Source organism: Poecilia reticulata, chromosome 21, assembly GCF_904066995.2.
Source record: "Poecilia reticulata chromosome 21, P_reticulata-male-v2, whole genome shotgun sequence".
Lineage (NCBI taxonomy): Eukaryota > Metazoa > Chordata > Actinopteri > Cyprinodontiformes > Poeciliidae > Poecilia > Poecilia reticulata.
The window spans coordinates 4,059,314-4,077,496 of record NC_088850.1 but is presented as its reverse complement, the minus strand read 5'-3'; the positions used below and the strand labels follow the sequence as shown (position 1 = coordinate 4,077,496).

The following is an 18,183-nucleotide window of genomic DNA, read 5'->3' as shown; positions in this document are numbered from 1 at the left end:
GTGGTTTAAATCAATAGTTTTTCCTGCTTTCTTAAGGTCTTTTTGTTGTTGTTGTTGTTGTTTTTCGTTGGACATTTGGACTCGACTATTAATCATTCAGAGGTTTTTGTGCATCCTTAAAAAGTCTGAGAAAGTCTTAAATTCATGCGTCTAAAATTAAGACCTTAAAGTGTCTTACATTTATTTATAAATATGTCAATCACAGAGCTTAAATATTGTTGTGGGAGGACTATTTACTTTCATATATACTACGGATGTGGACTTAAAGTTTTATCACAATATTTTGTGATGCTCTTAAAATACCAATAAAAGGGATGATAAGAACTATGAATTAATAACTGCAAGACTGTGAACGTATGACATAACAATAATAGTTACATAAACACAGATAATGTACTTGGAAAACATTTGTAACACACTTCTTCAGTCGCATAAAGAAGTGTGATTTATATCACTAAACTGCTCATAGTAACTGTATTTAATCATAGTTTTATTGATAGTCTCTTTGAACAAACAGAAATAGTAAAGCTAACAGTTGTTGGGGGAAATTATTGTGTCAAGACAAGAAATTTATCAAGATGAACAATATAATAAATGGCCACCCTAACATAGACTTCTTCTTTACATTCTGTAACTTGAAGTGGTTGAGGCTACCGCTAACTAGCTGCTAATATATCTTTGCTAGCTCCTGGGTAAGTTCGAATTTATCGCCATTCATCCCTGCGACTGGCTCACTTCTCTTGCTAAGCCATGCGAGCCACTTCTGCTATATAAAATGTATAAAATATTTCTGTTGCAATATTTCATTCATTTATGGTCTTAAAAAGCCTTAAATTTTAGTTGGTGAAACATGCAGAAGCCGTTCTGTGTGTAAAAGTTGTTAAAATTCTGAGCTATCAATGATAATACTTCACATTTTCCCCACTTATTAACACATAATGCATTCAACACAATTTTTTAAATTTTTTCTGAATCGGGTGCGGCTTGCTCGGGTTTGACATTGACCTGAAAGTGTAGTTATTTTCCTGGACAGTCGGATGGAGCTGTAGCTGCAGGCGATGTGAAGAAGTGAAGACCTTCAGCTCCTCCTGAGACACAGTGGCTTTGCAGTGCAGGTTTTCTTTCTGGCCCCGTGTGCAGAGCTTTAAAAAGGCCCCAGGATGAAGGGCAGGCTTTGCCACAGATCTGCAAGGCTTTTTGTGAGACTTGCTTTTCTTTGTCGCTTTGTTTTTCTCCCGGCGGTCTTTCCTCCTGCCCGTGTCAGAGCACTATGACTTCTTTTATTTATTATCGCCTTTAGTTGAAGCGATACTGCAGCTAACGCAGATCTGGAGCAATTTTTCAGGTTCAATAATCACCTGAGGTTGTGTCTTGTCTTGCATTTTCATTAGGTATTACTTTCTTCATTGATCTGTGTTCAGTTTTGATAAAATCAAGCAAATATATTAGCCCGATATTTATTGTAGATCCAAAACTTGAAAGGGATTTTAACAATATTTCATTAGGGCCATTGTAGTTGGGGAAAACGGAGCAAATTTTAGACAGAAAATCTGAAATCTTCATGCATTTTCTAAAAAACTTGGAATTTTTCTCTAAATATTTGAAATTCAGAAATTTCCAAAATTCTGTTATGTTTTGTTCTAAATTTCTGACATTAATCTCAACATTTCAATGTTTTTTCTATTTCTTGCAAATATTTGACTTGTGGAGCTAAGAAATTTCCTTTTTTTCTAGAAAATTTCTGAGGTTACTCTCAAAATTTCATAAAAAAAAAAAAGTTCTATTTTGAACTTTTGCTGTGGTAAAAGAGACATTTAGTTTTCAGTTTCCTTTCGATTTGATTGAATTTATATTTTTCAGTAATAAGAACAGGGTTTGGGTCAGTTTAATTCAAAGTACTTGTGATATTTAACCAAGTTTAAGAAAGAGTAAAAGCTGATTTGGGTGCAGCAAAATTGGCTTTTCATAAAGTAAAACTTGTTTATAAAAACACAAATACGTTGTGTTGTATTTTACATTTTTCTTTGTAAGAAAATTGATAATTTTTACTTTCATTCTGGCCTGCAGTCTCCATCTGCAGGCCAGATTTGTAGATCTCTGTTCTTGCAAAGGAAATAAACGGAAGCAGCGAAAAATAATCATCGTCTGTTTCAGACTCTAGATGACGATGAATCAGCTTTTAGATGATTTGAGGTTTTTTTCTGCCAAAAACTGATTCAGGTTCTTGGTCTAAATCCAGTGCAGATGTTTATTACTATGATCCAATTTAACAGTAAATCTGCCCAGATGGCTATTAGCTGTCCTGTTTGTACTTTGTCCTTCAAACTTCAATACCATCAGAAATGAAAAAATAAAACTCAAAGTGGAAAGTGTTATCTTTGGACAGGAAGAGATTCTATTTCAGGTTAAAGGTTGAGAAAGTCTTATCACCAATCTCTGAAAGTTATTGCAGGACACTTTTAGACCAAAAAGAAAAACCAAAGTAGCCAGAATATCTTTTCTCTTTTAATAGTTCTGTTTGAATTTTGCTCGGTTTTAGTTATGTGTGTTAAAGAGATATTTATAATTAATGAACAGTGCAATGTTTAAATACCTTAAATGAGTTTTGGAGGTTTAATTAGTGGATTTCACCAGGAGATGTTTGGGAAAAAATGTACTTTTATATTGTTTGTTTTGCTGTTTGAAGTTGATGTCAATTAATTATAAAGTTCAACCCAGCAGTTTGTGTGGATTTTTCCATAATACTTTAATTTGTCTACATTTATTTTCTTCTAAATGCATCGATCCAGACGTTTAGAGTTTGAAGACTTTTATCCATTCATCAGTTTGTCAACCACATTGTCCAACCATTGAATCTTTGGTAATCCATCCATCAACCATATAGACAGTTGCCCAGTCATTAAGTTTTCTTTTTATAAATCCATCAACCAATTATCAACCAATCTTTAATTTTTCCATCTGTGCACCCAACCTGCCATCGATCTGCACTTTCATCCATCTATGTTCTCATCCATCTGTCCATCCATCCATTTAGTTTTTGCTGTCCAGTCAATCTTTGGTGTTAAAAGTTTCCAATGTCAGACCTCTGTAGAAATACCTGCCATGAATTCATAGAGAACATTTGTCTATAATTTTAAAGATTAAGGAAATTTGAGTATGGAGGTGTGTGTAGTTTGGACATTTTCAGCTGAGTGAATGTAATTCCAAATGCAAAAAAAAAAAAAAAGACTTGCAGGACGAGAAGCAGACACTCCAGTCTGCAACTCACCTTCAGTTAGATGGCAGAGTTGATGATGTGGAGGCCTGGGGCGCTTGCAGGGTGGAGGTGTGTAAACTAGCTGGCTGCATGTGCTTCTTGGCCACATTCCTTTCATTATGTCATCCCACATTTGATTCTGCTGCTTCCTGCTGGCGGACGGCCTCTGAGCCCCGCCGCTGTCGCGAGCATGGCTAAAAATAATATTATCCACCAGTCAAGAGGACTGATGTTTCTGGTGTCTTTCTATTCCGACAAGTCATTTAGTTGGTTATGTAATTTGACATTGAGTCCCGGGCTGCAGCCTCGGCTCCCACGCAGCATTCAGAGCGCCTGTGAATCAGATATTCAATCTTTGTAATTGAAATGGATGGAGTAATTCTGCTGTGGCCTTCCCTCAGGTTTCTCTGCTGTGTGTTTGTCAGCATGATGAGGTGGAAGGAGTTGAATTTGGTTGAGTCTGGAGCGATGTAAATCTCCCGCAGCACGGCGGCTGTGGATGGGACTCAGATAAGACGGGAGCTGAATTGTTGCCGTCGTGACATGAATGCAATACACTTGAAATCCCTGAGATGCTAAAACTTTTCTCCTGGGTTTTAGTTGTGAAACTTTAAACTGTCGACTGCTTCAATTAATCACACTTAATGCACCTTAAACAACAAGAAGTCTCACCTCCCAGGGTTTGCAAAACACTGCAGCACCACTCATCCTCTCATTAGCTCTATTAAAGACACAAACTACTGATGACTCTTGTACTGCCTTATAAAAGTGTGTTAAAAATGGCCATTTTATTCAGATTTTTTTAATACCAGCAGAAACTACTGCATTAATGCTACATATGTTCATCAGAAAAATATCAAACTATCAGAATTTATCAAAAGCAATCAGGAATTTTTAGTGATTATCATAAATTTATCAGGAATTAAACTTTTGAAAACATCTAAAAATAAAGTCAAGTAACGTTTCTGGTGCTTAGACCAATCAAAAAGGTTCAAAAATGCGTGAAAGCAGACATCCAATCAGCCACAAGCTCACCCTTTGTGTTTGATTTTTATATTTATATAATAATTGTAAAGTTTTGGCTTACTTCTTTCACTGAAGTAAATAGCCTGTTAACGATTAATCGATTACTAAATTAGCTGACGATTACTTTAGTAATCGATTAATCTGATAGTTTCAAGCTTAATAAATTTTTTGTAGAGTTTTGGTGTAATTAACCTCTGAATATGAAAATATTTAAACAAATGTCCGTTTTGAGTCTTTGTACACTCATGATTAATCAATTACTAAATTAGTTGACGATTCTTTCAATAATCTATTGATTGTGATTAATCCGATTAATCGTTTCATCCCCAATATATTTTTTGAACAGTTTTGTACACACATTTTGTGTACTCAAGTTAACAATTAATCAATTATTAAATGAGTTGACAATTATCTCTATAACAGATTAATCACGATTAATTGTTTTAACACTGATTTCAGTGTAAATGGTAAGCACTCTAGGAGGCTAAATGTAAAAGTAATGGCATTTAGAAATTCATTTATCACTTTTGTCTTGACCTATTGCATAAAATCCAAAGAATATCCTAAAAGATGATATGGTTGCTTTAAATTTGCCCGACTTGCTTCACTTTAACTCCCTCCTAATATCTGTGTCAGCATCACATTTTCAGCACAGAGTAAAAAAAGGAAGGAGTCTGGCTAATGCCTTTCGCTGTAACCTTCACAAAAAACAGTTGACGCTTGAATATGTGGCAGCCAAAGCCAAGAGGTTAACACGCTCTGGGATGTGTGTGTGTGTGTGTGTGTGTGTGTGTGTGTGTGTGTGTGTGTGTGTGTGTGTGTGTGTGTGTGTGTGTGTGTGTGTGTGCGCGCGTGTGTGTGTGCTTCCTGCCCACAGTAACACGATTACCCAAAGCCTTAGCCATCACTTTTCCTCCCCCACCCTTTTTGACCTCTGAAATAAAAAATAAAACTGAAATGAGGCAAGTGTTTGGGTCACTGGAAGCTGAATGTGTTGAGATCTGGATGATATTGTGGGATTAGGGATTAAACATCTAGTTTGGGTTGGAACAATTTTAGACCATTTGGTTAGAAAGACAGTGAGCAGAAGAGAGGATTTCTATTTAAAAGAGCTTTCGGCGTTGTGTTTTTAATACCAGTCACTCTTTGGCTTCTTCCAGACTTGTGAAGGCTGAGGCTGCCGTTTCTATTTTTGCAGAGTCAGCACATCTTTCGCCCATTCATTTAACTTCCCTTGGAAAGCTGGCGAGAGGTTGAGTCTGCAGCCTTGTCCGTCGCCTGGCTGGGTGACGGCGTATTTCATAAAGTCAAGGGAATTTTCCAGCCGCTGTCAGCTCACCTTGTGTTTAGTTTTTGACGGGGATCAATGTTTTCACTAGATACTTTTATTGGCGAGTCCGAGGTGGAGCGACACCGGGCAATTTCTCTTTACTGGGAAGAGGGAAAACAAGATGATGTGTAGCAAAATGTCAAAAAAGATCTACGATGTTTGCTGGTTCGGCTTCCGCACATCTATTTGTGTTTTTCTCCGTTTTTAATCAACTTTGCCCTATGCAGGGTTTCATTTATATTCTGTATGGCTGCAGCCAAATGTCTGTATATGAGAACTCCAAACGGATAAAAGAAAAGGTTTAGAGAGTCGAGGCAGACATGAATAGACGATCAAAGATCTGCCGAATTTTAAAGAAAACATAGTTTATCTTTTAACCTCAAACATCCAGTCAAAACCAGCAGAACTGCTGAATCACCCAAAGATTATTTACATCTATATACAATAGTTCTTACTCTTTAAGCTCCTGGTTTGAAAGTTTGTTCACAGATTTGTGTCGCTTTCCCCATTTGTTCTGCTGATCTTTAAATGTTAGACATGTATCTGGACTTTGTGTGACGTCATGTCTTAATGATGGATTTAATTATTAAGGGTAATGTTGGTGATTTTTCCATGAAAAGAGGAGAAGTTGGATAAAATATTGATATCTCTGTCGTTAGAAGAGAAGTGGGTGTTGGAAGAGGAAGGAGTGGATGGATTGTGTTTCACAGGAAAAGAAGAATAATGTTGGTTAATGACTTTTTAGACCCCTTTCTTCTCATTTTTCTGCCTCCCTTTGCTGCAATCTATCCTTGTGTCCTACCTCGGAACAGAGCCGTAATGATTCTTGTCTTCTGGGGACACTGGCTTTCCCATTTTTCATCTATCTGTCAATTTCTTCCTTCCTTCAGCTTCTTTGGCTTCCATCGGGGTAAAACAAGCTCAGCCAGGTTAGATAAAGAACATCAAAAAGCATAAATCTTAATGTTTTGCCCGTTGGACTCAAGTCAGGACATTGACTAGACCATTTTAACAAATGGACATGCTTTAATATAGGGCAGGGCGAAAACTTGATTTGGTTTTGGAAGACTTACTTTGTTTTGTTTTTTCACCAAAGCACTCCTTGGTGATGTCAGCATGGCCCAAAGCCGCCATCTTGTTTGGAAAACTTCTATTTATTTCAACTTTAAATTCAGGTTAACTCTATATCGATAATTCTGTTATTTTGAGTACTTTCAATAATAGTAATGGCATAATAACGCAAGAACACATTCTCAAAGATCAATAAATGTTAAATGAGATCTGGTAAGAAAAAATCAGATTTTATTTTTAAACCTTGGTATCAAATCTTACTTCCAATTTGGATATGTGCTACATTATCTGCGTTTCTACATTACAAATGTGCGCAGAACTTTGTCAGTATTCTTCTAATTTTGCAATTGCTGTATTTCCATAGAATAAGAAACACAATTAAAATCACACCTGAATATTCACACGATAAGTCATTACAAACACGATTATCAGACTCTTTCCTGTTGTCGTCTTCTTTGTCGTTTCCGCCAGTAGCAACATCCTGTTGTTTGATCATGTGACTCCTTTCATGCAAAAAAAACGTGTTTCCATTAAGCAAATTTATTTTCAAAATGTCAAAGTACGCAATCATATGATCAATGGAAATGCAGCTATTATCGTTTGATCACATAAAATCCACCAGTTTGGGACAGTAACGTGACACAATGTGGGAAACTGGAAAGAATACGATTGGCACTGTAGTAAGTTGAAATTGAAAGTTGCATATGGACCAACATTGGAGTTGCATTTTAAGTTCAGCTAAAACCATAAAAATAATTTTTTAAACAGGAAATCTGTAGAAAAAACAGTTGGTGTGCTAACTATACCATTTGTTTCTGTTGGCAGAAGCACTTCTGTTTGTTAGTTTATGCAAAAACTCAAATATGAAGTTAAATTCTCGTACGCGAACAAGCTAAGCGCTAACAGCCAGCGCCACAATCCTTTCCTCTGACTCGGCACTTGTAGAGTCGTCTCTTCCTCTGCTACTCATGTTTATGGAGAGGCCACACTGATTCCTCCCTCTGCTGAACCATCTGCCGCCTCACCACACACACGCACGCACGCACGCACGCACACACACACACACACACACACACACCTCAGACGAAACCCAGCCGTCACACAACCTCAGACCTTTCCATCTGGACCAACACACAGATCCTTGATCTGATTTTAGAAGCTGCTTCAGGGGCCTTGAAATCCTTGAAAGTTTTTGAATTTCAACTTAGCGTTTTCAAGTTTTGGAAACTCCTTCAAAGTGCTTGATATTCAAACTGCTCTGTTTTGTAATAATGTGCAATCTAAATTTTTTGAACACTATTTACAGTTGAAAGTTGAAATGACAGTTGAAATAAATCAGATCAAACTTTTCTTGTTTCAGGTCAGTTAGAAATACTAAAATTATTCTTTACCTAACCTGAAAATGTCGTGGTTTTTTCCCCAAAATATTCTTTAATTTAGTGTATTAAAATCAAAAACCTGAAAGATAACTCTACTCCCACTGTGAAAAATGTAACTGTCAAACGAACCTGACAGTTTAGTCAAAGAAGACGAATCAAAGCAGCAAACATGACTGACACCAACCACTGTTTTACCTTTTCTGTTTTAATTGGTGTTTTGATAATTTTTCCCTTTTTAAAGTCGGTAAGAAAAGCTTTTGCTTTAATAAAACACTGAAATACTTGGAGCGTTTATACATTCAAAGGGTTATTTAATGCAGATTTGAGTGGCAGCTCCATTGCTTTTTCCTGCAGATAGACCATTAAGATGAAAGCTCCTTTAGAGTTACAGAAAAATCTGTACGACAACAATAATGTGTATTCAGACACTTAGATTTATTTTCCTCTTTAAGCAGCATTTCTTCATTTCTGTATCATTTCTGTATCATTTTTATGCCCCAAATATCTTCCTTCCTTCCTTCCTTCCTTCCTTCCTTCCTTCCTTCCTTCCTTCCTTCCTTCCTTCCTTCCTTCCTTCCTTCCTTCCTTCCTTCCTTCCTTCCTTCCTTCCTTCCTTCCTTCCTTCCTTCCTTCCTTCCTTCCTTCCTTCCTTCCTTCCTTCCTTCCTTCCTTCCTTCCTTCCTTCCTTCCTTCCTTCCTTCCTTCCTTCCTTCCTTCCTTCCCTTTCTCTCTCTCCCTCCCTCCCTCCCTGTAAACGTAAATGGTGTGAACCCAACATGGATTAACAGGAACTCTTGGATTGTAAGTATCCTTTGTTAAATTGCGTATTAAACTTTTTTATCTAAATATCAGAGCTTGTTTTCTTCTTCCTTTGTTCTCTGTAGCTCTACTTCCTGTTGTGCGTCTTTCTTTGCGTTGCTTCCTCCCTTTAATTGGTCAGATGGTTTCTCCATGTTGGGTTTTATGATCAGAACTAAAAGCTCTGCATGTTTTATGACTTATTGAGCTGCTTGGCGCCGACCCAGACCCACATTTGTTTCTGGTTTTGGAGTAATGAGTGCATTGAAATGATGATCTATATGTCCTGCCTCCTGCTATATTAATCACTGCAGATGAACAGAAGTTTTTACGTTTCTTCGGATCGTCGGTACCGCTCACCATCTGCCTGTTTAATAATTTACTCTACCTCTATAACTTTAACGGCTTTTTCAGAACTTTGCTGTAAATTTGAGGCCAACATCTGGACTTGGATGCTTCCAACAGCTCAGAAATCTTTTTATGTCTTCGTTAAATCTATTTCTGATGCTGCTGAATAGATGGCAAATTAAATATATATTTATGACACAAAAACCTGCAAAAACTTTTCATTTAAATGAGGGCTGCAACTAAAGATTATTTTTGTTATCGATTAGTCAAATATTCTGGCGATTATTTGATTAATCAGAATATTGAAAAGTGGCGCATTTTACAGATTTTTGTTTAAGTCTGTTTATACAATATTACAAATACATCAAAAGATGTTATTTCCTAAAATGCAACAACATAGCATTCCTTCAGTTTACACTTTATCATTTGTACAAATTATGCTTTTTTTTAACCATAAATATGAAATGTATATATTTTTGTACAATTTTATCTTATTTACTGCTCTGACTGTGTTGGTCTTTCAGTAAATATCAATTTTTTGAGTGTTTACTCCAGTTAATGATTAATCGATAACTAAATTAGTTGACGATTATTTCAACAATCGATTAATCATGATTTTTCTGATTAATCGTTTCATCTCTAATTGAAATAGGATTTTTTTTTTCTGTTTCTTTCAGGGAGTATACAAGGTGCAACAATAGTGGACGCTCTGGATACGCTCTACATCATGGAAATGTTTGAGGAGTTTGAGGCTGCCACAGATTGGGTGGAGAAAAACCTGGACTTCAATGTGGTAAGTTAATAAAATAACAACAAATCAATAATCAAAGAGTTTCATATTTACTTTCAAAAACATAAAAAACGTGCTGTGGTTTAGTAGAACATTAAATAATTCATGTGTTTTTCTTTTTAAAGAACAAAAAACCTTTTGAATTCGGAATTTTTTAATTCATTGTTTCTAAAGAAAAATCTGCTTCGGTTTAGTAAACTAAACATTCTGATCAAGAGTTATCATGTTTCCGAGGAGACTCTTTGCTCTGGAAAGATTTGCAATTACTGTATTTTCCGCACTATAAGGCACCTAAAAACCTTCAATTTCCTCAAAAGCCGACAGTGCACCTTATAACTCGGTGCGCCTTATATATGGACCAATATTGAGCCACAACGGGTCTAGCAGCTACGGTAAGCAGCCGCCGACTTCATTTTCGCCCGTAGAAGAAGAAGCGCGCGGTGCATGCTGGGATAGTTGTCAGAACTCTGGTTTGTTAATAAAGTTTGACTGACCCATCTACCTACTGACCTGATAATCAGGTCTCTGCAGGTCATTTAGCGCCACGTTCTCCACCAACATGCTGTGCGCGAACAGAGAAGGGTGACCATCGTACGGCCACGCCCCGGTCCAGTCGCAGAAGGCTCTCCTCGCCGACCCAAGTCAGACTGTTTTGTTGACATTCTTTATGTCAACAAAGTTGCTTTAGATATTCATCCGGGTGCTTCACTAGGGTTACCAAGGAACCAGCCCCTATACATTTAAAGCCTGGGGGGAAGAGAGACGGAGACAGCGGCGGCAGCGTGTCGGTTGGTCAGTGTTACCCAGAAAGCAGTTGGGCACAATATCGCAACACCAACACCGTGAGTGAAACAACGACTGGGGCAGCCTAGTATATAAAGTACTCGGGAACCACTTCTTTATTGTTACACATCCACATTTGTAGAGAACGGAACAAATTGCGTCCCATATAGATTCAATACGGGTGGCAACCGTAACTGTAGCGTCTATTCTACGCGCCTTATATATGAAAAAAGTTTTAAAATGGGCCATTCATTGAAGGCCATTCATTGAAGGTGCGCCTTATAATCCGGTGCGCCTTTTATTGCGGAAAATACGGTAATTAAAAAAAAATATTGAGGGAAACAAGAAAGACAGGAGCAAAAAAAATCAACAAAATCTTAATTAAAACCTCCTCAATGTACAGCATTATGATGCAGATTTTTTTTAATGTAAAAAGATGGATAAGTAAATATATTCCTGTTTTTATCAAAGTAATTTAGAAATGACATAAGATCTGATTTATGTTCATAAATATGAGCACAGAGTTTAGTACCTTTGCCTTGAGTTAATAAAATGCCGTTTTATTTACTGAAGGACTTTAGTTGCTAATGGATAAAGACTAAAGCTATGAAAGCTTCTTGTACGGATTGAAAAAACAGAACATACATTTAGTTCTCCCTCATTTCTTCTTATTGTTGTCAATAAAACCCTAATCAAATCATCATAAGAGGATCTTTAAAAGTTAAAACCTCCAGAAATAAATCTGAGATTTCTTTATGCTACTGAAAAAGGAGTTAGTTAAAGTTTCTTTAGGTGAAATGGGACTGTATATTTTTTACTCTGCGTTGACTAATGAGCTCAGCGGCTTGTGTTTCTGAAGATATGAACGTCGGTACAGCGCAGACAATTTGCCCTCTTCTCCTTTGATGTTTCCCTTTATTCTCGAGCCATCCTCATTATGATTAAGAGCCTCTCATTAAGAGGAGGCAGAAAACCATTTTAGCTTTGCTTTAGCGTAGTCATGACTGTGTCTGCGGATCGGTGTCGTAACCAGATTCATCTAAACCAACCAAATATAACTGAAAAATCAGCTGTAACAGCCACAACTGACAGGAAATCAGCCTGTCTTTGTTTAGTCTTCCATCTAAAGAAAAAGGGTTCATGCTCTGAATACGAGACGTTTTTCTTCATGTGCTTGTAAAATGAAGCCACATCTCTTCTTACTTTTTATTTTTTTACTGTTGCTGCTTTTTTTGCATAATCCTTCCTGATTCCAGTGTGTGGCAGTTGTTGGGCTGTCAGTCAAGCTGGATTATATCAGCAGAGAGCCAATTGTTTCCTGGCGTAAACTTCTTATTTCCTGCAGGAGTAGAAAAACCCGGAGAAGTATGGCTCACGACAGTTTGTAGAGACAATTTAGAGAATTTCAACTGGGAAGGCTCCAGCATGCTACTAGTTCCTGGAGGATAGAGAGGATTATGAATATGAGAACTGGGATATGACAATGTTGTTAATGACTTAGTTATGCCATGTCTACACTACTAGATACTTTAAAAACACTTGTATTTAGAGCTGAATGTAACAATTATTGCTATCATTCGAGCGATTAATCGATTAATCATACGATTAATCGGATAAAACATTTGCACATTCCACCTAAGCTTAGTATAATATTAGGAATACATAAAAAATACAAATAAACTATTTCTTTTTTTAAACAAGAAAATAAGTATGAAAATTAAGTAAAATAATCCTTTAGTAAATCTGAACCGGGTGAAGTTAAAACTATGCTACTTAAGATTTACCTAAAACATATTTACAGACAAATATGTTATATACATGTTATACATATATTTTTTTGTAAAGGTTTGGGCTAATTACTGCTCTGCATATGTTTTATTATCGATTATTCGGAAGATGAATCGATTAATCGGATTAAAAATGTGCTCATACTGCAGATTTTTCATTTAGACGTCTAAGATTATTAAACACAATATTAGAAATAAGTAAGTAAATTCCCTTTCTGAATAAGAAAATAAACTTTTTATAGCCAAAAATGCAATAACAAAGCATTCCCTTAGCGTATGCTTTATCATTAGCAGGAAAGCATAGCTAAAATGTAAAAAAACAACAACTGCCTTTTCTGCCTTATTTAACATCAATACAGTTTGCATTTTTAGATTAACCGACTAGTAATTGGATAGCAACAGTTGCCTAATGGACTTTATTTTATTTTTACAGAAATAGGACCAGGGCTTGAACTATGTCACTTGAGGAGTTCTGGGAAGTTTTATGTTAGATACAAAAAACATTTTTTTTGCGCAGTTTTGCAATTAGCTAATTATCTTTTTTTGCCTGTACACTCCATTTAACAATTAATTGTTTACAAACTTAGTTGACTGATAATCGATTAATCACAATTAATTCGATTAATTTCTTCTGCCCTACTTGTATTTATTTAAAGAATTTGAAACAGATTAAGCCAGAACATATTTACAGACAAAGAAGTTGCTTTTTTTATTTTAAGTGTCAGGGTTTCCCCCAGTGTATTATAGGCCTGGCGGCCCGTCAGGCTTTACTAGCCCCACCGCCAGGCTTTTTTTTTAGGACAATAAAAAAATTTTTTAATCGTCTTTTTTTTTTAAGTCGGATTGCAAGTGTTTCTGTTGCTCCGAGCGTTTCACTATCAGAGCAGATTTATTCCTAAAAGATATGTTTATAGTTAATGCATTTAAAGCCGGACCAATCACACCGCTGGTCTCTGCGCGTTGCCTCGCGATGCTGCAGCAGCTGGATGTCTAAAGTTAACCTTTCACTCGAACTGGACACAGGCTGACCGCTATGGATATTTACACCAACCCCCTGTGATGAGTTATGAGGAGTTATTGATTAAGGTAAGAGTTTAAACCCACCGTGTTAGCTCTGGTTGCGCAGCTTTACGTGAACCGCAGGAATAACTTGTAGTCGCGCTTTCAGAGGTGCTTTGAGGAGCGGTGAGAATGATGCATGTTTGTGAACAAAACATTATGCAGCGTTTGCATCTCAACACGCTGCCCAGTGTTTGGTCCCGTCTTCCCTGTAAAGTTAAGTTCGTGTTCGCGGTTAGCCGGTGCGTTAGTGGTTAACGACCCAGTGCTGATCACTCATCGTGCAGGTTTAACCCAGTGAGGAGCTTTCGCTCTCCTCGCAGTCACGCATCACGCTCATTTTATATTATTTTATTATTGCTAGTATCATTTTTCCGGTTACACTAAGCACCAAACCATATCAAATGTTTGCCCACTTAATCAGACAGAGTTGATGCGCGCGGCCACCGGACATCTGAAAAACTCGTCCAGAAACTCGACCAACCAAAATAGTTTGTGTGTCCCCTTGTTAAAAACTCAACAGACACGAAATGAAAGAGCTACTAAAGCCACATTAGCAGCATTGAATTAAATCTCCCATTTGTTGCGCATATCTGCGCAGTGCAGCGAATTACTTCATCATGCAGGGCCAGTCCAAGGCTGTATGAGGCCTGGAGCAGAATGTGACTTAGGGGCCCCTTTTGTTGCTAAAAACATCAGCACCTCTAACAGCTTCTGTGTTAGATTTAGTAAAATTTAGGACAGGGGGAGTAGTTTAACTGGTAAACCTAAAACGCAATAAATTATAACTGCAGTTTGCTAATTTGTATTTGTGAACAAATGGAGCTGAAACTCAAAGATTAAACTCACAGCATCAGATTTTTAGCTGTGGTAACAAACCAATCTGACTATAAATATTGTTCTTTGAACTTCTACAAAGTAAACTTGCCAGCTCCTTAAAATCTTACATATAAATGTAAAATAATTTAACTCTTTTAATTTATATATGCTGAAACCATTATGTCAAATTTAGCTTAATTGATAATCTCAATAAACAAATGCTACATTTATATATCTGTGGTCTATGTCAAAATATTAGCATTTATGGGGCCCCTGAAGCTCTGGGGGGCCTGATGGAGCCGCTGACTTAATTTGGATTTAACAAAAGTGGACATAATTGATATTCATTTTAATTGTATTTTTTGATTGGTTGTTTTTAAGACTAGTTGTGGGTTTATATAGCAGTTCACTGACGATGTTTTCCCATAACATATAATTACCCAGCGATATTTTTACTTTTATTGTCTACTTAACATCTTTTAATACAAAAACACGGTGGACCGCCTCGGCGCCCCGACCACTGGGTTTAGCAAGTTTTCTGGGGGAAACCCTGAGTGTATATATTTTTGTACAGTTTTGAGTCTTTATACTCTGGTTGACGATTAATCGATTACTTAATTAGTTGACGATTATTTCAAGTAATCGATTCATCTTGACTAATCGCTTGTATTTATGCCATATTCACTTAATTCAGAAATACTTTAACATTAAAGTATCATCAAAGAGTCTTGGTGGCATCTTAACTTTTAAATATGTCACATTACATCTCCTGGGTGACACCATCACTTGTTGGCAAGTGATGCTAATCCACTTCATTTGTTTTTGCCGCTCTTCTTTAAACCACCAACAGGCATATTTTGATTATTTCTCCAGAGGTAGCCTCTCAAAATGCTCCCAAGTTTCTCTTTTTGGCGTTTTAAGAGAGCAGATGCTTGGTGATGATAGGCATCCCTTCTGATCCAAAGATTTTTAGGTGGATCATTAACTCATTGGCTTTTGCTGAAGTCCCTCAAATCGTTCTCAGCTTGGAAATGGCCACGCTCAGTCAGTTTCCTGCATGCTCTGTAATGGCCTAAATGTTGCGACATCAGGAGACTTGACTCTGAGCTTGCCAACCTTTTTTCAGGAGGGAGATAGTGTCATACAAATGCTGACTCACAGGGTCATTGCCCAACAGTTTAAAGCTGTAATAAATGCTGAAGTCCAGCACATGAATAAATCACTGCTGTAAATGGGAAGAAATAATCATCCTGAGTTGACAAAATTAAAGAATCCAAAAGTAGTTATTCAGTTTTAGTTTTGAATAAATTGAAGAGGAAGAAAGAGAATGAGTATGAGAAAGTTTGAATACGTGTTTCTTTTTTTCTCACTATCTGAAGTTAAATCAGACCAAACCTCTCTTGTTTTTGATCAGTTAAAATTACCAAAATTATTTCTATTTGCTAAACAATAATAAAAGGAAATTTTTTTTTTAGATTTATTTAATAAGGTGGTCAAAATCAAAAGTTTTGACATTTGTTTGGTAGGATTGCCGTCTACAAGTTTCTCATAGTTTGCTGGAGTTCTGGTCAATTCCTCTTGACAGAACAGGTGTACAAATTCTCTATATGATTGATATCATGCCCAAAGATAAATTTTGTTGTCCTTAAACCGTTTTATAACCTCATTAGCTGTTAGGTTTGGGGTAAAACCAGTCAGAGCCCAAGTTTTAACTTCTGATGTCTTTAGATGTTGCTTCAATATTTCCTCATAATGTTGTTTCTTTGTGATGCCATCTAGTTTATGAAGTGCACCAGTTCCTCCTGAAGCAAAAAGAAAAAACCCAAAACATGATGCTGCCACTGCCATAATTCACAGTTAGGATTGTACAAGCATCCTAGTTTGTCCTCCAGATTATGTCCAAACAGTTACACTTTAGTTTTGTCCAACCAAATGACATGCCTCCATGTATGAGACATGTCAAAATGAGACATTTGCAGATTGTGTGAATCTGCAAACTGCAATCTGGCTTTTAAGTTTCTTTTGGAGGAATGGCTTCTTCCTCGCTGAGCGGCATTTCAGCCCAAGTCTGTGTAGGACAGGTTTCTTTCATTCTTACCAGCTTCAGCAGCATCTTCACAAAGTCTTTGGCTTTAATTTTGAGTTTGAACATTTTGCTCCAGAAACCCAACATTATGATGACTGGACATTCCCATTATGTCTATACCTGTCGAAAAAATTAAAATTTGTAATTGAGGTGTTTCCATAAAAGAAGAAACACAATTAAAATCACAAGTGAATAAATTTGTTCATGTATCAAGTCATTAAAAAACTTTCCGCACCGTCATCCTCCAACTAGTTTCTGTTGTCTCTTCTTTGTGTTTTGCGACAGTGGCAACATCCTGTTGTTGATCATGTGACCCGTGTGATGCACAAAAAGTGTTTCCATTGCAGTTATGCTAAATAAAAAAATTTGGCCAAAATCCTCCTCATCCTAGTGCCAAAACATTTTATTAACAAAACAGTTTTGTTTTTGTTTTGTTTTTTTCAAAAATTGCCATTTTTCCATTAAGCAAATTTATTGGGCTGGAAACATCTACAGATCAGTCTCTGACATATTCTTGCTCTAATTATTTCAGAATTTAGTAAATAAATAAGTTTGGTAATTGTAAATGTGCTAAATGAAGAGAAGTTTGGTTTGATTTAACTTCAGGTAGTGAGGAAAAAAAGATGCATTTATTCTGCGTATGCAAACTTCTGGTTCCATCTGTGAGTTTAAATCGGCAGAAATTAGCCAAACTGTCAGCCTCGTCAGTCAGCGGTTCCGGCTTTCAGAAAAATGACTGGAGATATTTTCCATTTGTTTTTCCCACAGGACAACCTATTGTCGTATCTCAGTTTGGCAGCAGCGGCTTATGAGAGCTGTCAGTCAAGCTCAAAATCTTCATCTGACTCGGGAATCTGTTCAGAAAAACTCAATTTTCTGCCGCTGTGACAAATACTATGACAACTGTTATTTTGGGATGCGCTATTATTGTTGTCTAGAAAGATGGGCATTGTTATTTTGTAGATATTGTTCACTTAATCTCTGTCATATTGAGCAGCTGAAGAGTTGGAGGATGTATTAGTGCTGTTTAACACATGGCAATAAATTTACCATAGCACACACTATTTTTTATTAAAAATAATCTGCAGATTATAATAGGAAGCAGAGGATTATTACAGAGTTTTTACTTGAAACAGACAAGAATAATTGGCATTTTAAACTATCTTTAGCCTCTTATGTTATGAAGTAGCCTACCACTCTGACTGATTGTAGAGGAAAGTGCTTTGGCGTCCTCTGAACTTGATGAAGGGCTATACAAGCACAGGCTCTTACCATTTAATGTGGTTTTTATATCACATTTTAGTTTTGCTCTAAAACGATTAATCGCGATTAATTGATTTATAAAATAATTTAGTAATCAATTCAAAGTAAAAAAAAAAAGGCCATTTGCTGAAAGAAAAACATACTCAGAGCAGTAATAAAGCCAAAACTGTTCAAAAATATTTTTCATTTAAGATGGAAAATCAACTTTATCTGTAAATATGTTCTATCCAGAGCTCCTCAGGTGGCATTTTTAGTTTCACCTGCTTCAGATTACATATAAAAACAACACTAGTAAGCACTTTTTGCTGTCCGGTTATTAATCAAAATATGAAATATGTAGACAGTATTTTTCTTTAGCTGCAGATGCATCAAGCTTAAAGAAATGCTG

General features: G+C 36.6%; 1 protein-coding gene across 1 annotated transcript in view; it reads left to right on the top strand.

Annotated features, from left to right (window-relative positions):
* The window catches only part of man1a1 (mannosidase, alpha, class 1A, member 1), a 124,694-nt gene that overhangs the window by 41,029 nt on the left and 65,482 nt on the right, over positions 1-18,183 (top strand). The window contains exon 3 of the mRNA XM_008397245.3: positions 9,886-10,001. Within this exon, the coding sequence (XP_008395467.2) occupies positions 9,886-10,001 (116 nt within the window). The remainder of the gene's footprint in view (positions 1-9,885; positions 10,002-18,183) is intronic.